The 18,390-nt window shown below is 39.3% G+C and overlaps 1 protein-coding gene across 1 annotated transcript in view; it reads right to left on the reverse strand.

Annotated features, from left to right (window-relative positions):
- Nucleotides 1–3,143: 3,143 nt before the first annotated feature.
- Nucleotides 3,144–18,390, reverse strand: part of crhr1 (corticotropin releasing hormone receptor 1) — an 88,954-nt gene continuing 73,707 nt past the window's right edge. Inside the window, exons 10-17 of the mRNA XM_088905957.1 lie at nucleotides 15,366–15,486; nucleotides 12,625–12,778; nucleotides 11,662–11,722; nucleotides 11,487–11,559; nucleotides 10,125–10,210; nucleotides 9,402–9,537; nucleotides 8,512–8,553; nucleotides 3,144–4,837 (exon numbers count right to left, since the gene is read on the reverse strand). Of these exons, the coding sequence (XP_088762083.1) occupies nucleotides 4,697–4,837; nucleotides 8,512–8,553; nucleotides 9,402–9,537; nucleotides 10,125–10,210; nucleotides 11,487–11,559; nucleotides 11,662–11,722; nucleotides 12,625–12,778; nucleotides 15,366–15,486 (814 nt within the window). The 3' untranslated portion in view covers nucleotides 3,144–4,696. The remainder of the gene's footprint in view (nucleotides 4,838–8,511; nucleotides 8,554–9,401; nucleotides 9,538–10,124; nucleotides 10,211–11,486; nucleotides 11,560–11,661; nucleotides 11,723–12,624; nucleotides 12,779–15,365; nucleotides 15,487–18,390) is intronic.

Raw genomic sequence — 18,390 nt, forward strand, 5'->3', positions numbered from 1 at the left:
AGCACAGTGATGAATATCTATCAAAACTAGGTTTCCTCTTGCCTCAGTGCACTACAACAGAGACTCCAGTTATCTACCTTCGCTGATCTGAAATATTCATTTTTCTAGAGGAGTTCAAGGGAAGATTCACAATTTTCAGCAAGTTGCTGTCTGGATGAAAGTAACCGACATGCATACGTGGGCGCTAGATATTTGCAGAATAAACAGTGTCTGTGATGTTTAATCATGATACTAGCAGTTTCACGCAATTCAGAAACTCAACTGTCTTTAAGTGAATCCCCTTCAGTTGCCATTATTTAAAAGCTGCAATTTTAATATCTACTGAAGAGTAACTCCCAGACGTAGTTTGCACTGACAATACTTCCTGAACAGCTGCTCTGGCTCTGATCTGTGACTTGAGGAAGCAATATTGCTAAATCACACAAGACAGAAATATCGCCAGTCGACCATCCTCAAACACAAAACAAGATGGCTTTGCGATTTGTTTTCTAGAAAAGGAGGAATTTTTCTATTTCATAAAATAAAAGCAAACCAGTAAAGAGCTTCAACTGAACTTTGGTTTCGCATAACATGGGAGGCTTTAGGCTAGTGAACCACAGATTGATGTAATCCTGCTGTGTTACTTCTAGGTCCGATTGAAAGGCAGCATTATGGGGGAAAAAACAAATTACGGTTTAAGCTTGTAAACCAGACTCGAAAATCAACTTGGTAGCAGGCCAGGATATCCCTCAGCAGTAACTGGTCCAGCTCTAAGTGGCTTCTGCACTGTGTGCTGCGGATTAATTGCAGGAAATTAGCGTCCACACAAAAGACAAAAATCAAAGCATTGCATATGCAATGCCTGAAGAAAAGTACCCAGTTTGAGCAGCACAAGGGTCAAGATTACTGCTGCTGTCTGGAAATGCAATGTGGGTAGTTTTAAACCATTCAGGTGCAATAAAGCTAACGTCTTTCTCTGTATGGGCTTGGCCGGTAGATGATAAGGTCAACAGGTATACGTTTTTAATGAGCATCCTGTCTGAAAGTTCACAGTTGCATGCCACAGTAAATACAAGAAAAACGTAGCAAACCACTATGCAATCCCAGAGAAACAAGTAGACCAAAGCATGATGGGTCCACACCATAGAGTTTGGACAGATAATCTGAACTAGGCAGTGTCTGGGTGCTTTCCACTTCTTAATGATAGACTTCACCATTCACACTCTTCTTCTGTACCTTTTATACTTTATCCCTGAGTTGTTTTGAAAGCTTCTTGTTCTTCATGGTCGAATCCTTGCTTGAAATTCACTGTGTGACTAAGGTACTTTACTGAGATGGGTGTATCCAATCTGAAATAATGTGAACCACTGTCAGTGCATACAGACGGAGGCCAGTCGACTTACTGTCTGGCTCGTTAAGGTAATGTTGTGCACTTAAATTAACTGAGGTTTGCCACAGCAAAGAGTTGGAATACTTACGCACTCGCGACTTTCCTATTTTTATTTCATGTTAATGATCTGTTTCCTTCTTTTGTTTTTTTGTTTTTTTGTGTCAAATGTGTGGAGTGGGTTGTGTGTATGACAAGTATTAACTGTAAGTTCAAAGTGTTATGACTGCAAGCTTTAAAGCAATAAACTGTGAAAACTGTGCAGGGACCTGAATGCTTTTGAAAGCATTCAGCAAACATGATAGGCACAGACCATTGCAAAGGGCACTGTAAGTAGGGCATACCAATGCAAAGCCATGTTAAACCAGCAATCGTTCTGTGCTATTAGCTTTGTTGAACTTGTAATAGGCAATGAGAGGCTTCTTTACAATTTCAGGAAGCCACAACCAGCTCAGACAATACGGGGCCTTATCAGTTCTTGGCTCCTAAGGGCATGTGAATAGAAACGTCAAGACAAGAATCTTTTTATCTCCGAACGGGGAGAGAGCTGGGAGCTGAAACTGCTGTCTGCTGTTCAGCATAATTTTTTATAACATTTTCCAGCCCTTTGAAGCTTGTTTTTTTTCTGGTATGGACTGCTAACCTGATTTAAAGCCATATTTCACACAATTGACAGAATCCTCTGAGCCCGAGTGTTGTTATAGTCACTGAAGGGCTAAGCTGTAACTGACAGCACTTCTCGACAAACATCTCGTTTACTCACATCTTACTGCTCTTCTTGCCCTGAGGTTATAGCATCTACACTCTTTGTGAACCCATACCAGGATTGACATTCCTTCATCTGCTTATTATTATTAACTTAAATTCATGAAATGGCCTGTGATGCAGCCACAATGGTTTCTAATTTAAATATTTAGCGCATTATGTCTCGCCTTCTTTAAAAGGCACACATGAACTACAAGCAGAGCCGATTCACATGTTCAGAATCCTCCCAGGCACTGACAAACTGATCTCAGAGAAACATCAGGAATAAACCAGAGGACATAGTAGCAACTACAGGAAAAGCATTTTAAAAAACAGGACACACTTTTCCTTTGCACAAAGTGTTGTGGGTGTCTGGAACAAGCTCCCCAGCCATGTTTGCAAAGGGAACATGCTGGGTTCTTTCGAGCTCTAACTGAGCCAGAGGGATCTAATGGTCTCCTCTTGCTGGTAACATTTCTTGTGTTGGGAAATGCCACAGTGCATATTCTACCACAAAGTAAAGTCCTGAATTCCGTTCAGTGAGGCAACAGGTTAATGGGGGAATACTAAAAGTAGGAATGCAAACATACATAAACACATTGCTAACAAAGAGCAGAGGTACTGTACGTACAGAGTAAAAAGTGATGCAAAAATGTGAAGAGTTTGTATCTTTGAACATATATAAAGAGAGAAACCTTGTAGTTTGGGCTAATCCACTCTTGTAGGGTGGTATGTGGTGATCTATACAGTAAGCTAGAACAATTACCTTCATACTGGCTCTCTTGAATACAGGCTGCATTCGTGAAACAGGTCACACCTGTGTTACTTCTAATTAGAAATGTGAATACATCCCAGGGCATCTGCGAGTGAGTGAGAGACACTCTTAAAAGTACAGTCCTATAATCTGCTGGGTTTTGTTACACATTCAATTCCAGGACTCTTTTGGAACTGCTGGGATGATTGTGTCTTGTGACGCAATGCCTCCCTATTTACAGATTTCCAGCACTACACAATTAAAAAGTGCACATTTATTCAATGATTTATGGAATGTCATTAATATTGTATTTAATTGATTTCAAGAAGTACGGGACCATGTGAAGGCTACGTAGAAGAATTGCTGGGTATAATTAAAAGGAGACTTTCAAAGAGCCGTGGCTCTTTCTAAATAATGTAGCTTAAGACGTCCATATCTCCTCTGAAAATTTAACAAGGTAAAAACAACGAAATATCTTACAGATAATATCCAGATGAAATAATATTCCTTTTAAAAAGTGTATAATACCATGCAATAAAATTTGACTGATTTTCTCCTAGAGCCTGGAACTTATGTCTTAATAAAACATTAAATTCACAAGTAACAAGCGTGACAAATGCACAAATTCTTTATATGTTATGTGTTATGTGGCAAAAAAACAAAGGAAAAAGGCACTGGCCTCTCACCAGAAGTATCAGAAGACATAATGTTCTCCAAATTCATTTTGAGACATGTTCTGTCATGCATCTGGTTGCTTTTATTTTTAAAGTTGATTTTAAAATTATTTTGCCAGAGGACTCGTATTGGTAACTGGCATGTGAATCAAACAGCTCCATGTTGTGGGTAAGGGATGTATTGACCACACCCTTAGGAACTACATGTCTGAGGTTGTGCCATCCCTGAAAAACATGAGCCTAATTCTCTACTCCCCGTACTCCTGTTGAACCGCTGGAAAAAGGCATAGAGGTTGTGGGGAGGATCTACTGGGAAATTGCATGTGCTTTTGGTTTATTTTAACAACACTTTCAAGTTTTCAAGATTTCTCTTTGTATACAAGTCCGTCGCAGAAACGTTTTTTTCTCTCTAAACAAGCAGCAGGCCAAAATAAATTATGTGATTGTCCACTGCTGATGTGATCTGTCAAATGGAGGGAAACTGGTAGTGCTCTAAGCTCAACATGTACGGTCACTTGCTTTGTTAAGCGCCTTGGGGCGACCTTATTGTGAAAGGCGCTTTATAAAAATGAATTGAATGAGTCTTGTTCAAGACACTCACTGTCCACATGGAGTGTTCCTCACACCTTTCCAGAGACTCACACCCTCCCCCCCCCCCCCACTGCGATCGAACAATTTTCCACCCGGCTGAGAAACACCAAGGGTCCCAACAGTCCATCTGAGGACAAATCGAACAATGTATTTTTTTTTTTACCCCCAAATGGCCTTAAAATCGGCCTAAAAAAATAACACAATGGGGGATTTTACCGGCTAAAAAATATGATTAAAAACAAAACCCCGTTAACAAAGGAAAATGAACCCTCTCTTAAAGCTCTAGACACTGGGTTGTTTTGGACTTGTTTTCCCCGTAGTTGCTCAGTGAGGGTTTCTTTGGTGATTTTAGTTCCAACCCACCTCTGTGGTCAGCATGGAGAGAGGCCCGTTTTCCTCAGAAGCAGAAAGGATGCTTGGTTTCCCTTCCTGCCTTTGTATCTCCAGCCAGTGATGCTGGACCTTCTACCCTGTTTGCACCATTGATTGCTCCCTGGATCCTGGGGGGGGCAGGCGGGGGGGCCGGCTGGCTCAGGGGTGTTCGGCGTCCGGATGTCCGGTGTCTCCTCACACTGCGGTGGACTGCTTGATGCTGTGAAAGCTGACCCGCGTGGGCGAGGTGGGAATGGACATGGCCCGCGCCACCCGGGCTCGGATGGAATGCTTGTCCTGCCAGCGGTGCCAGCGCTTCCTCACGGCCGAGCGCACCTGGGGGGACACGGGCGAAACACAGACTGGCGGCGTCAGTGCCTCGCAGTCACATCGCGGGGCTCGGCCGCCCTTGGGACGGGAGAGCCAAGAGCTCTGTGCAAGTGGTGTTAGTGGACCAGTAGGGGGCGCTCCTCCATCTGGATAAGAATTTCCCAGCCACTGGCCCAGTTTAGCAGGTGCTGCCTTATTGAAGAGACACTAAACCCAGGTCCTAGCTCTTTAGCCTCTAGGCTTGTTCAAAACAATATGGTGCTGCTCCCAGTGTTTAAAATGCATTACCAACTCAATCGCCACGATACTTTATCACACCTCTACCTGATCTAATGTGTGTTGGGGCTGCTAGTGCAAAATGACTGCCATGCATCATCAGGTGCTCTTACAAATAATGTGATTTTGCTTATTTCCTGAAAACTCAACCATTTCAGATACCTTAAAACCACAAGCACATACTTTCGTATGTCCTCAAAGCAAAAGGCATTGTTAGGACCCATTACAGTATGTTCGGTGGTGGCTGATGTGTATTGAAATGAAAAGCCCTACATTAAGGCAAAGGGTTATTATAAATATATTCGGACTCCAGCCCGCACTGTTTGAAACACTGGTCTGCCCGCCAGGGAGAAAGTTTAATCATCCCAGTGCCAGTTCAGAAGAATGGCAGCTTTCAGGAGCTTTGAAAACCACCCTGTCAGTCACATACTGTAATCAATACAGGTAAAAATGAGGGGGGGATTACAAAACTATTAATTAAATTAACCCTCAGTTAAAATGTGTAGTTTGCCGTCAACACTTTTTAAAAAATGTTTTCAATTATAAGCCTTCTGTTTCCACTTCTTACTTGAGATATTTGAACACGAATTTTCTTCACATGAAAGCATTTCTAAAAGGGCAATTCATAGTTGTTTTTTTTGGGGGGGGGGGGCTTAGTGAAATACAAGGATTATTAGTAAGAGCTGAGCCTTGACTTCAGGGGTTTACTCCATCAAGAGCTGAGCAAAGTCTTTAATCTGATAGCCCCAGTGCTTATCTTTGCATTTCTACAGCTCTGCTCTGGAACGCCTAAAACCTTCATGGTTGACAGTGTTTAGTAATGGGGGAGGGGAACCATGAACTAGATATTAGCAAGTACACCCTTGGATCATATTTAATGGGGGAGGGGTCTTGTTACAAATAATGTGAATTCTTGCAAGCTCGCAGCTCCTCAATGGCAGAAACCTTAAAACCACAAGCACATGCTGTACTTTTGTATGGCCTCAAAGCAAATTGCATTGTCATTGACCCATTACAATAGCTCCTTCTTACAAATTTGAGGAAACACCCCAACAACATTATTGCAATAACAATAAATCAATATCTACTGAGAGAACAATATCAGTGCGGTGGAGAGCACGCAGTGTGATAGTGTTAATTGATTTTTTGAGCTCTGCGGTGAACTGACATCCCATAGAAGATAAGCTTTCTGAGGAGAGATTGATGGAATGGTATTTAACAGTAGGTAGCTACAGAGCACCTGCAAGTTGTTTCAGATAGAAAGCGTTCATCAATTAAATTAATTGAACAGTAATTATGTAAACGCCCAGCTTTCAAATCTGGTAGAAACGTCTTTTTCTCATTTAAGACTGAATATCATGTCTGTGTTCAACCCCTCCCCCCCCAGTTTCTCTCTGCCTGACAATTTGTACAAAGACTGAGGCAACTGAATAATTAATGAATCTGTTATTGAAGGAACAACTGTTTGATTTATTTCATTAGATTTCATTTGGTCAACACCTGGGATCAAAGTCACTTAGCGTTCCTAAAACCCTGATTCAGCATTGCTTTACTGAGGCAGCGGACAAGGTTATTAATATAAAAGATGATGACAAATGCTGAAATAAAAAAATGGAGGCCTGTACAGACTTTCTATGAATGCATTTTTAAATTGTAGGGATGTTTGAAGTATTCCTTAGTGATATTGAATGTGCATTTTATTGTAGAAAGATCAATAAGTATGAACTAACTCCTACATTTATTGTATGAATGACTGTATAATTGGTTACAAGGGACCTAAAATTTGAATTTTGATCAGTGAATTCACTAAGAATCTTCCTTATCATGGATGCAACGATGGTTCCTGGCTTGTGGAACAATTAACAGTTAAAGATTCTTTAAAACAGCAGAGCTGGGAATTAGCAACTCTGAATTGTCCCTTCCTAACGGTTTTTTGTTTAGGGGTGGAGAATTATAACTAGAGATGGATGAATGCTTTTCCAAATTTTTTTGTCTTCTTTAATGGGGCAGCCCAAGTAAAATCTGAAAGGAACTGATTCTAAACTTTAAATTCTGAACACATATGAAATAGACCCAATTACTTTCATTTCAAGACAGCCTGAATTGGTTACCATTATGTTACAATTTTGTATGTGCTTAGACATCTACAAAATGACCTGCCTTCGGGGAGAACTTGTTACAGTTCTGCTTATTTTCAGAGAACGAAGCTTTTACCCTCAAATTCTGCTGAATAATGTTCTGTAACACATGGCTCATCCAGAAGACACTGAAGAGTAATAATGACAGGTAGCCTGATTTAAAAAGAAATCTTAAGGGAAGAAAAACAAGAAACAGGCCAGGATCACAGAACAGTGATCCATTTTGTTTGTACTTATTTCTTAAAAAAATGAGGCCAAACAAGAAAACTTCAGCCTTCTGGGACTGCTGTATTGACGCAAAGTCTGTTGTACAGGACTCTCATTGATAAGCACTTAAAACAGTGTCTGAAATGTTATCCATGTCATGTTAGTGAAACAGACATTCATAAGCAGGATATGATACCTTTATTGAAAAAAATGACTATAAAAATGCAATATGAATGATACAGAAGCACATGGCTCACTGGAATAGTTGATTTATATTTTAGGTGACCTAAGAAATCTTTTGCAAATACCATTACCTAAGCACTTTCCAGGTCTAAAAATAATCCTGATGGTTTTGTTTTTCAAAAGGCGATACTTTGGAAACTTGCATGAATGTTTTATAAGCCGTTTTTGTTGGTAACGACCTGGAGAATGAGGGCATTTCTTTCCAGTCTTCAGTGTCACCCAATTGATTTCTGATTGAAATTATCCTTGTGGCTGCTTCTGCACTGAGGTTGTCCGTCAAGATGTGGCAAAGGCGCTGGGGCTCTGGGCTCACAACCGGAAGGTTGTTAGGTTCCGATCTCAGGTGAAAAGCTGTTGTTTTACGTTTGAGGTGCTTTACTCAAATTGCGCCGATAAAATATCCCGCTGCATAAATACAGTACGTACAAATGTTCATTGCTTTATATGGACCTGTCAGCCATACTAAATCAATACTTTGGCATTTTATGTTTCCTCTGGGTGCTCCGGTTTCCTCCAAAAACATACTGGTGGGTTTATTAGCTACTGGAAAAAAATAGCCCTGGTGTGAGTTTGTGTGTCTTTGTGTCTGCCTGCGATGGACTAGTGTCCCATCCAGGGTGTCCTCCACCTTGGGCTCACTGCCTGCCAGAATAGTGCTGGCACCCCATGACTCTGGGAGAAGTGGTTAAGAAATGGATGGGTGGATGTTTGCAATACAGATTAAAGGATGAGCAGACATGACACAGTTGCAGAAGGGGTGTAAAGGGCCTGTTTACTATGGGCTGAGCGGTGTTAGATCAATAAAGGTCAGCTTACCTCACTGTTCAAGAAGCAGTAAAACACCGAGACAAAGAAGCCCTGATAATGAGGGAGGAGAGGGAAAAAAAGGCATCAAGTTTAGAAATACACATTACAGAAGGCAGTCGGAAACATATGGACTTTGATCTCCATGCTATCCTATTTGTTTACTCTCCATGCTAGCATTGCCATCTTTGACTTTATGCCTCAGGTTTCTGAATGCTTCATTAACAGAGCACAAGGCAGCGGATTCTGTGCAATTCTGTTTCTGATAGCAACACTCCATCAATATCCCTCGTTGTTTTACTTCATTTTTACCACAAATGCGTTTCTTTCCCCATCATAGAAGACCGATAAGGAAAACCATGACAAATGGATTTTCCTAAACTTCCCACAAATGGAATATAATGAAACAGACGACCATCTGTCAGTATGTTCTTGCTCACTCTAATGTAGTCCTTGATTGTGTGTTTCTAATAGCTTGTCATTTAATAAATAGAGTGAATGTTTTCAATGGGAAATCTACCACAAAATGAAACCTCAGCCTTTAAGTATCCCTGTTGTAATATGATCTATCTGGAAGTCATGCATGAACAAGCTATTTTATTCATTTTCAAATTAAATGGTTTTCATCCTAAATTTAACATGGCCTCATAACTCTTTATTCAGTCCAACAATGACAGAAGAGAAAGTCAGAGATCTTTAGGAATTTAATTTAATATATTTAGCGTATTAGGGAAACATATGTTTGATTCATTTAATTTTCACCAGGTGCAGTTTTGGGGGGATATGAATCTCTGAAATCTATACTGTTTCTGGATATCTAAACCTGCAACCCTTATGAATGCAGGCTTTAGATAATGTTTGTCGCTAAAATACAACAACCATGGAAGTGTTGTGTGACATACCTGAAATGACTCCAAAAATGAGTTGAAATATATAAACACAATCTGTGAAATCTCATCCTCTCCAGGATTGACAAAGAACAACATGTATGTGATCCCAAGAAGAGGCAGCAAGACCAGAGTTGCCTTCACAGCTTTCCTGTTGAAGAATAGAAAGAGCAGGGAATTGATCTGTGTAATAAGCTGCAAAACTCTGAAGCCGGAGGTCCAGTTAAAAATGCAGCTTTTCTGACATACTGTTATACTGAAGGCCTCCTTGCATCTGTTACAGTACTGGATGTGTTAAAAGAGTCCATCACAAAGCACACCAGCACAAAGCAGAATGGTTTTCCCATTATGATATTTAAAACATGTACCGTAAATGCTTGTGTATGCACATTTGTACTCATGTATGCTTACATAACATGTCAGAAATTTAGAAAATATAGAAATTAACTCCAGACATGTGTGCTATTAGTCCATGTTAACCCAGACAGCAGAGCCACTTGGTTGCTTTCTTCATTACATTTCTTCTTTTGTTGGGACATCATATCAATGTTTGCTGTGGATTAGGTATTTTTATAAGGCTCTATGCTTTCAGCTGTTCTTGTACCTATTCATTATTTTCAGCTATTTTTGCTGCCATTGCTGCTGTTCATGCTGTGTATTCTGAGCTAGGCTCTCCACCTGTGCTGTATGGTATCAGATGCGATCGTGTCTGCGGTATGGACTCAGGTTCTCTCCTACCTGTACTGGATGGTTTCGGATGTGGTTGAGGCCCGGAGCTTTGTCATGAGAATCCTCACAATGTTGAAGAGAAAAATAAAATTGATCTGCAGAAGAAAAAAAAGAAACAAAGCAGACAATTATCCTGCATGCATGCATTTACATACTCAAAAAACGCTTTTTAAAGGAAATAAGCTCAACAATGTTGATATTTGAAAGGTCATAAACACAACTCAGGCTTATAGGTGAAAACATTAGTCTTATCCTTTCAACAGCGTCTTGTGGAATGTTTTTAAATCTAATGTTGATTTTATTAGAGGCAACAAATATTAATACTAGAATCTTGCAGCATCATAATGATTTAAAAGGGATGTACAGACCACAGAGACATAAAATGCCCATTACCTTTAAAATCTCACTTCAGTGTGTGATCAATGCTATCAATTGTTACTGTATGCTCTGAGCCAATGTTGGGGAAAGTTACTTTTATAAAATAATGCATTTTAGTTACTTGTGTAAGGGATTACTTTTTAAATTAATAAAATGTTAGGGATAATTGTTTTTAAATGGTAATGCATTACTTTACATAGTAGCTATAGAGTCTACATAGATCTCTGTAACCACAATTTATTGTCAATTCAGCAGTAACATCCCTCACACGTAACTGTAAAAGTGATGTTCTCCATTACCTCCTCTAGAATGATGGTTTAACAAATAGTTAAGGATAAGCCTGTCCTTTTGCCATTGGAATGGATTACTCCTCAGTGATTGAACAATGCATTAAAAACCATCAATGCATTAGCCTTCAGTCTGTGGCAAATATTCACATGGAAAGACCGGACTCTTTGCTAGTAAAATTTGCTTGGTGAAACATTTTGAATGGTACGGGAGCTTATTAGCGCCATGGAGAAAAAAAACAACTTATCTCGTTTATACGAGATCGTATTGCGTTTACATACGAGAAAAGTATCTTGTTTATATGAGAAAATTATTTGCATTTAAACCCAATAGTTAATTTGTGTACAATCTGGTCTACTATATTAATACTGTATATTGGATTGTACTGTATATGCAGTAATATTGTCCCATGCAAAGTAGCATTGACTTTAACAACAGTAGGCAACATTGTTCACAAATTAACTGTTGGGTTTAAACGCAATAATTTTTTCATGTAAACAAGATAGTATTGTGTTTAAACGAAAAAAAATATCACATATAAAGGAGATAATATTACGTTTGCACAAGAAAATTATCTCCTTTATACAAGATAATTTTTTTTTTCCCTGTGGTGCTAATAAGCTTCCGTAAAATGGAATGGATGCCAATAAGAAAAAAGATCTTCTTTAACGGACACAGAAACACAGGAAAGGTGCTTAGTCTGACCAGCAGAACTAGAATCATGGGTCCCTGATAGATGTAATCCGTGTAAACTCCAGCTCTCTTTCCAAACCAGCACCTGAAAGAAGGCGAAGACCACAAGGATATTAGAGCATTCACCAGCAGGAGCAATCAACAGCAGACAAACACGTATCAGAAAGGAACAGAAAATCAACCTTACTTTTCATTATCATAATACAGCTTCCCAATGGCCCAGGCAACAATGATTGGAAAAGGAATGCCTGTAAGCACAAAAACCAAATCAATTCCCCTCCCTTTTTTAATAGCATCATCTATTGTAATTACATTGGTGATGATCCTAATTAATTCTATCGTTTGCCAAAGCGAGCCTGGCTTTGAATTAATCTTTTTCGAACCGTCAAAGAAGGAGTGTTTGCAGTCTGAAAGCCTGACTCCATCAATCAAGATTTCTCGGTTCTTCACATCTCTGGCAAAAATCTGTCTGAGTGCAGAAAGGCAGCTGTAACTCGAAAGAGGTTCCTTCCAATGACAAGTGCATTTACTAAAGCTTCATTTGCATTTTTTTTACAAAGACCTTATTGTTTAACAAACACCCCAAAGAGAATGAGCTACATCCTCAAACTAAAACTTTGTGACCTAATATATCCAACACTCCATTTTCTAAGCACTCTATTCAATACAGGGTCACGAGGGAGTTGGAGCAACAGGCAGGATACCCTCTGGATGGGATACCAGTTTATCACAGGGCAGACACAGGCAAAAACATGCACAAGCTCACACTGGGCCAATTAACCTATGTCTTTGGATTGTGGGAGAACATACATCTCCATACAGTTAGCACTGCAGGAGCTGAACCCAGGGCCCAGAGCTGTGAATCAGCAATGTGAATGCCACCATGCTGCCCAAGCTAATATATACTTTATTTAATCAAATTAATTCACTATTGCTCCGCGTTGGCTATCAGTCTGTGCAGAGATATTGGAAGCAATTTTGCAGTGCATGCTTCTTCCTCATATATTTTGCGAAACGTCCATTTTACCCGCGCTGATATCAGAAACACCGCCTCCTTCTGTAAGCCATTAGACATTATTGCAAGGACATTAGAGAAGGTTGTCTGAAAATCGAGTGTGTGACTTCTTCAGAAAAAGGTGGTCTTACTCACACCATCCAATACAGATAAACATCCATTTGCGCAGTTTGTCAGTGGAATAGGTGAGGACAATAGCCGTGTGCAGATAACAGCCCTCTCCGAACATCCAGAAGAAGTTTGTCACGTGGAAATAATTGTACGCAGCTGTGACCAGTCGACACCAAATCTGGAATAAATACAAGGAAAAGGCAACGTGTGAGAAGGTGCCTCTTTCTTTTCACACCACTTTGCTCAAAATCTCAAACTGTAAAAAGACATCGGTTACGGTACAGAAATAACCATGCACACACCCTCAGATTACACAAGAAGATCTATAAAGCCGTGCTATTTGGAAGAAAGGCATGTATCTCTTTGCTATAGCAACAAGGTGGTTTCAAATGAGCATATCCATAGAAAGGCAGTTACTACACTGGGCACTTTTACAAGATGTATGTGCAGACAAAATAATTTATGCATTAATGCCACCCTGTGACATCTCATGCAGATTTCTCTCTTCTTTTTTCTTTGTTGTGTTCTGTACCGGGAGCTGTGTGTGTGTTTTTTTAAGTACAATTGCGTTTTGAAAAACAGATCATCCACTTCTGGTCAGAACTGTCTGTGACGATGTCCGTCGCTTTGCAATGAGTCTAATGAAATCTTTTCCCCCTGTGTGCAGCAGAGTTCTTAACCCATGCACCGAAATACCCCTTGTCTTCAAGATACAGTATTATGCTGCTTTTTGCCATGTGCCATAATTTACTAAAAGCCTTCTCTGGTCAGAGAAGGTCTGCAACTAACTATGCTGGCTCTGTGAATCCTGCTCACGTTTGCCCTGCTCCGGGATACGTACCCTGAACGCTGTTGTTCTGACAGGGTGACAGTTCATTAACATGTTAATGGCCTCCGCTGTTTTAATTAATCGAAAGAGCAGGACATGAAGGGTTGCCCGAGCTGGTGAGGTGGGTCAGCAGCTCGCAAGTGATGTACAAGAGACATGTTCAAAAGCTATTTTAGCTGCAAAACGCTGCGTTCTGTGATTAATCCCAAAAGTCTGAATCCCTCAAGGACTGTTCATTTAGCCACAATAAGAACTATGTGATCACCTAAGGAGGTGTAAATCTTACGGTATGAGTGTTTTACCATAATAAGCCTTACATTTGTTGTTTATATGAAGGCTACCATATAAAACAAACATAATGTTTGTTTTATTACTACATTTATGTTTTCTTTTATCATTATAGAGTTCCTCAACTTCAGAACAATACAGTTAAAATACATGTTTCAGTGATGGGTTTTGTTTGTCATGAGCTTGTTGTTAGACATCAAAGGTAGTCTACAGCAGTGGAGTTTGTAATACACTTAATAACTCATTATTTAAACAAAATAAAAACAGTCCATTAATATTTGTTCACACGTTACATCTGTATTTGTCAATTTATTACTGAATTCATGAGAATTGCAGTGTACTGTAGCTATGGGAATCATTAATGGATTTTAATTATTGAACTGTAAAAATTGGTAGTGTTTATGGCATATTATATTGCATTAGATTATCTGGATTTGCAGGTGTTTCTTAAACCAAATTACACCCTATGCTTTTGAAAATAGTAACTGATATTTAAATATATTTAAATGCATGCTGCAGAGGTCTGCTGCAAATTAACATTTGTGTGCAAGTCATGTAGATAATGCAGTCGCTTGTCTTCCTAAACATAAACGTGAATAATTTCCAACAGATGGAGCAATTCCCATTGCTTATTTCCAAGAATGAAAAGGACGTTTTTTTAACAAATTATATTTAGGAGACCAAGAGAGGTCTTGACCATTTTCAAGAATTTTAAACTTTTCCATAATTTCCAGAAAAAAGTGTGACAGCTTGGTGTTAGACCACTTAACAACACATATTTCATCTATCTCTCTATTCTGTCTGCGTTTTAAACTCTAGAGACAGATGACTGTAGGTTCATTAACTAATGTTTCTGCTTTTAAAATACTCTCCAAATCTATTTCATCTAAAGGGCTTTGGAAGGGACTCACAACTTCCTTTACAGTAATTTTGGTTCTTTTCCAGAATGGAGAGCCTTAATACAACTGATAGGGGCTACAGCAGAGCCACAGACATTCACAAACACATATAAATAATCTGGCTGAACAAGATATGTGCCTAAATGTTTTAAAAACAATGAATGAAAAGACAAACAGAACTATAAAACCATACGGTGAAAGCAGATGTACCATGCTGAGCTCAGTCTTCTGCACAAAAGTACACAGTTGGCTTTTGGAGACTAAAACAGTAAATGCTGAAAATTAGGCTGAGGGTGGAATCGATTTTAAACTCAGAACTCAAATGCAGTTTCCTCTTCTGCTTAAATATTAGAGCACCCTTGTCAACTACTGCTCCTAGGACCTGCTGTTAAAACAGCACAGGAAACGTACAGTAGACGGTGTCCTTTGTAAGATACATCTAGCTAGCTAAGGAAGGAGTTAAAAGCACCAGTGAAGGATGAGTATGAATATCAGCTAACTTGAAAGGGCATTATTTCTAAGATACGTGAATATGCCTGTGACTTGGTCACTCTGATAAGGGCTGATAAGGGAAAAACAGCTATCATCAGATGCTAAATTTGATTTAATTGAGCAAAAAGGTGGAGTGAGGAATTATAAGACAGTTTCTTCTCCTGTGACACTAAGATTGGATAAAGAGCTTATTAATATACAGTGCTTACTTATAATACATTGCATCGAGTTTCTCAGTCACAACAACCCATACTCACCACATTGCTCTCATGCACTTCTGGATTCATGGTGAGTTGCACTACAAACCAGGTGGCGTTGCGCAGAATAAAAGCACTGATTAAGTTCCAATGTATGATGTTTCTCAGGCATCTGATGCTCCTATTAGGAAACAGAATGAATCAATAAGGAAAAGAAAATAGCCTTTTTTAATACTGATCTTTGCACTTCATGCAAGATGTAACTTTTTAAGGACCAGAAATTCTCACTGAGTCTATTCCTCTGAGCACGACGCAAAGTATTCTAATAAACGTTCAATCTCATTCATCATGCTTGTGCTGTATCTGCAGAAAGCTTGGTCTTTCATAACTTTCTCTTCTGAGAAAACTGAATTACAAATTATATCAATACAGCACGCCAAAAATTCAGAACAGTTTTGTTCTCCCTGAAACAGCTTGTACTGTACATTTCTGCACTGATATTGAATTCTTGTACTGTCTATAACTACTGAGGTGATTCAGCCAATTGGCAAAAAAACAAATTCTTTATATGCCTCATCTGAGCAGAACAGAGTAATGAACTGGAAGTATTAAAAGCCTGCTTTATATCTCCTCTTTGTAAAACCCATGCTGTTTACTATAAAATATGGTTGTCAATATTTAATTTTCTTTACTTTTTAAAATTCTCTCAGCTTCTAAAGCTAAAAATTTCCAAAACATCTCCTTAATATTTGTCCTTTTTAAGCAAAGTTCTTAAATTGTATATAATCCATTTATTAGTGTTTTAATCCATTTATTAATATTGAACTGCTGCCAATTTACAGCTCTATTGCCTCTTGCTTTAAAATGAAAAATATCATTGCTGCTCATCTGCTTGGCTTGAGGCTGATTGCTGACTCTGGACTAGATTATTACTACAATTACTTATTTGACACAGTGCGGTTCAAGTTCACAGTTATTTGTAAAAACTTTGAAAAGTCTCTTGGCGGCAGGACTAGACCTGTTCTTGTAAAACGCATTTTAAATGTTTAAAATGCAAGTTTCTTAAAGGCAATCTCATGACCACAGATAATAATACGCCTCTCTTTGAACGATCAGTCAAATTGCTGGAACTCATTGAGGGTTTGGAAAAACAGTCCTGAATATTGCCATTAGATGCTGTATCATGATGGTAGTAAGCTTGCATATCTTGCTGTCGCACAAGAATTCTATTTAGCATTCAGAAGCCTGCAGTCCTCTATGACTGTGCATGTTTTTGTGTGCATATTGTATTTATAGAGCTTTGAGTGGGGAGCTGTATCAGAGTGTAACGTACACTATAAGCTGCAAGGGAACAAGCAGTGGTTCGTTCCATGCTGAGAAGGTGAAAGAAAAACACTGCATTTCAACTGTGGAGTCTTTTACACAGTAAAAAGAGCAGAGCCCTTCCTATGACCCACAGAGGCTTCACGACGGAAACCTGTTGTTTTTCTCAGCTCTTTCCTTCAGGTTTTCAGTGCGGAAGTAACCTCTTCTTGCTTTTTTTCCTTTCTCTTCATGTTTCATACAAAAAGTTATTTGTCATCATTTTGTTTTGGACTTAAAGCTAGAAGTCCATGATTATGATTCTGATAAGACCTAAGTATTTCTCCAAATTATGTTTTTTCTGCAATTGCATACAAGAAAACGCTTGCAGAAATAGTAGAATGGCTATTGAAAACACAATAAACTATAGCATAAGAGGATTTTTTCCATTTTAAGATTATATATTATTCCATTATTTTGCTAGCAAGAGAAGGCTTTTATCCCTTGAGGCATATACAGTACAGTGAGTGTCTAAAACACATCCTAGGTACTTAGGTAAAATCTTGTATAACACCAAGAAAAGGTCTCTATAAATGAAAACATTTGGAAATTCCCAACACTCTTCGAAGTGGTTTCTTTTGTGAATTTGTGAAAAAAATCTGTGCATTTATTTATTAAATTGATCGGTCTCCCACTTATGGATGGCTCTATACTGTACATTGGCCAAAGTCACATTCCTGTTGCATTGTTGTAGACGTGAAAAAGAACAAACAGCCATTTATTTTTTTCCTTTTGAACACAGGAATGAACACAGATGAGGAAATGGAACATGACAACAATTTTGATTCAAGGAAAAGCAAAAGGTATGCAGAACAGCTGGATTCCTAACTCCCCAGAATCACAACATCTCAGCACAGGGACCATATTTTCAGACAGGGAGGTGGCAGTGCTATTGCAGTGTTTGACTGGAGTGTTCTGCCTCCAAATTGTTTTATTCACTTTTTAATTGCCTTGCATGCAGACCTCTTCACCATAACAGATTGAAGGCACATGCTCTGGTGACACGTTTCTGTTGACCCAGGTGTAATGCTAATTGTTCCAGAATTGACAGCATGAGCAGGCGTGACTTCTCTTTTGAGCGGGAGAGAGCCGAGTCTCTCTGGGGTATCTGGCAGCACGCAGAGGTTAGGTCGTCATGTTCACCAGCGGTGTTTTCGCCCCCTGTGGTTCTTTAGTTACGGTTAACATCAGCACTCAGATCGCTGGCTGTGGAGCACAATCAAACGGCACTGAGCTGTATTCTTTACACCAGGGAGCCTTAGATGCCATTATCTGTAGCCAAATACAAGCAGTAGGAGGCCAAAAAAAATGACAGATGCTCCTATAGGGACATTGTAAAAACATTGGAGCAACCCCACACCTCCTGGTCTGACTCATACAGGAGGTAAAAAAAACAACCCCAAGTCAAGCCCTTCCTCAGTTTTTAGGCCCTGATTACCATCATCCTCTGCTTTCAATTTTCAACTGTCCTGTTGACCTTTTAACTGCAGTGAAATTGTACAGTACCTTACGTGAAATTTGTTTGAGGAAAAAAACTTTACAGCTGTGATATATATTGCTCTGCATTGGCATCTATTGTGCCAAGTGAATTTCCTGTGTCCTATTCTGCAGTACACAGAGTTAATCTTTTTTTTTGTACACGTTATTCTGCCAAGAACAAGCCAGAGTGCAACGCAGACCGAACATTTACTTCATTTGTGCCTGTGTCTTCATGAATAGCAGC

The sequence above is a fragment of the Atractosteus spatula genome, chromosome 26 (genome assembly GCF_055471065.1).
Source record: "Atractosteus spatula isolate fAtrSpa1 chromosome 26, fAtrSpa1.hap1, whole genome shotgun sequence".
NCBI classification, from domain to species: domain Eukaryota; kingdom Metazoa; phylum Chordata; class Actinopteri; order Semionotiformes; family Lepisosteidae; genus Atractosteus; species Atractosteus spatula.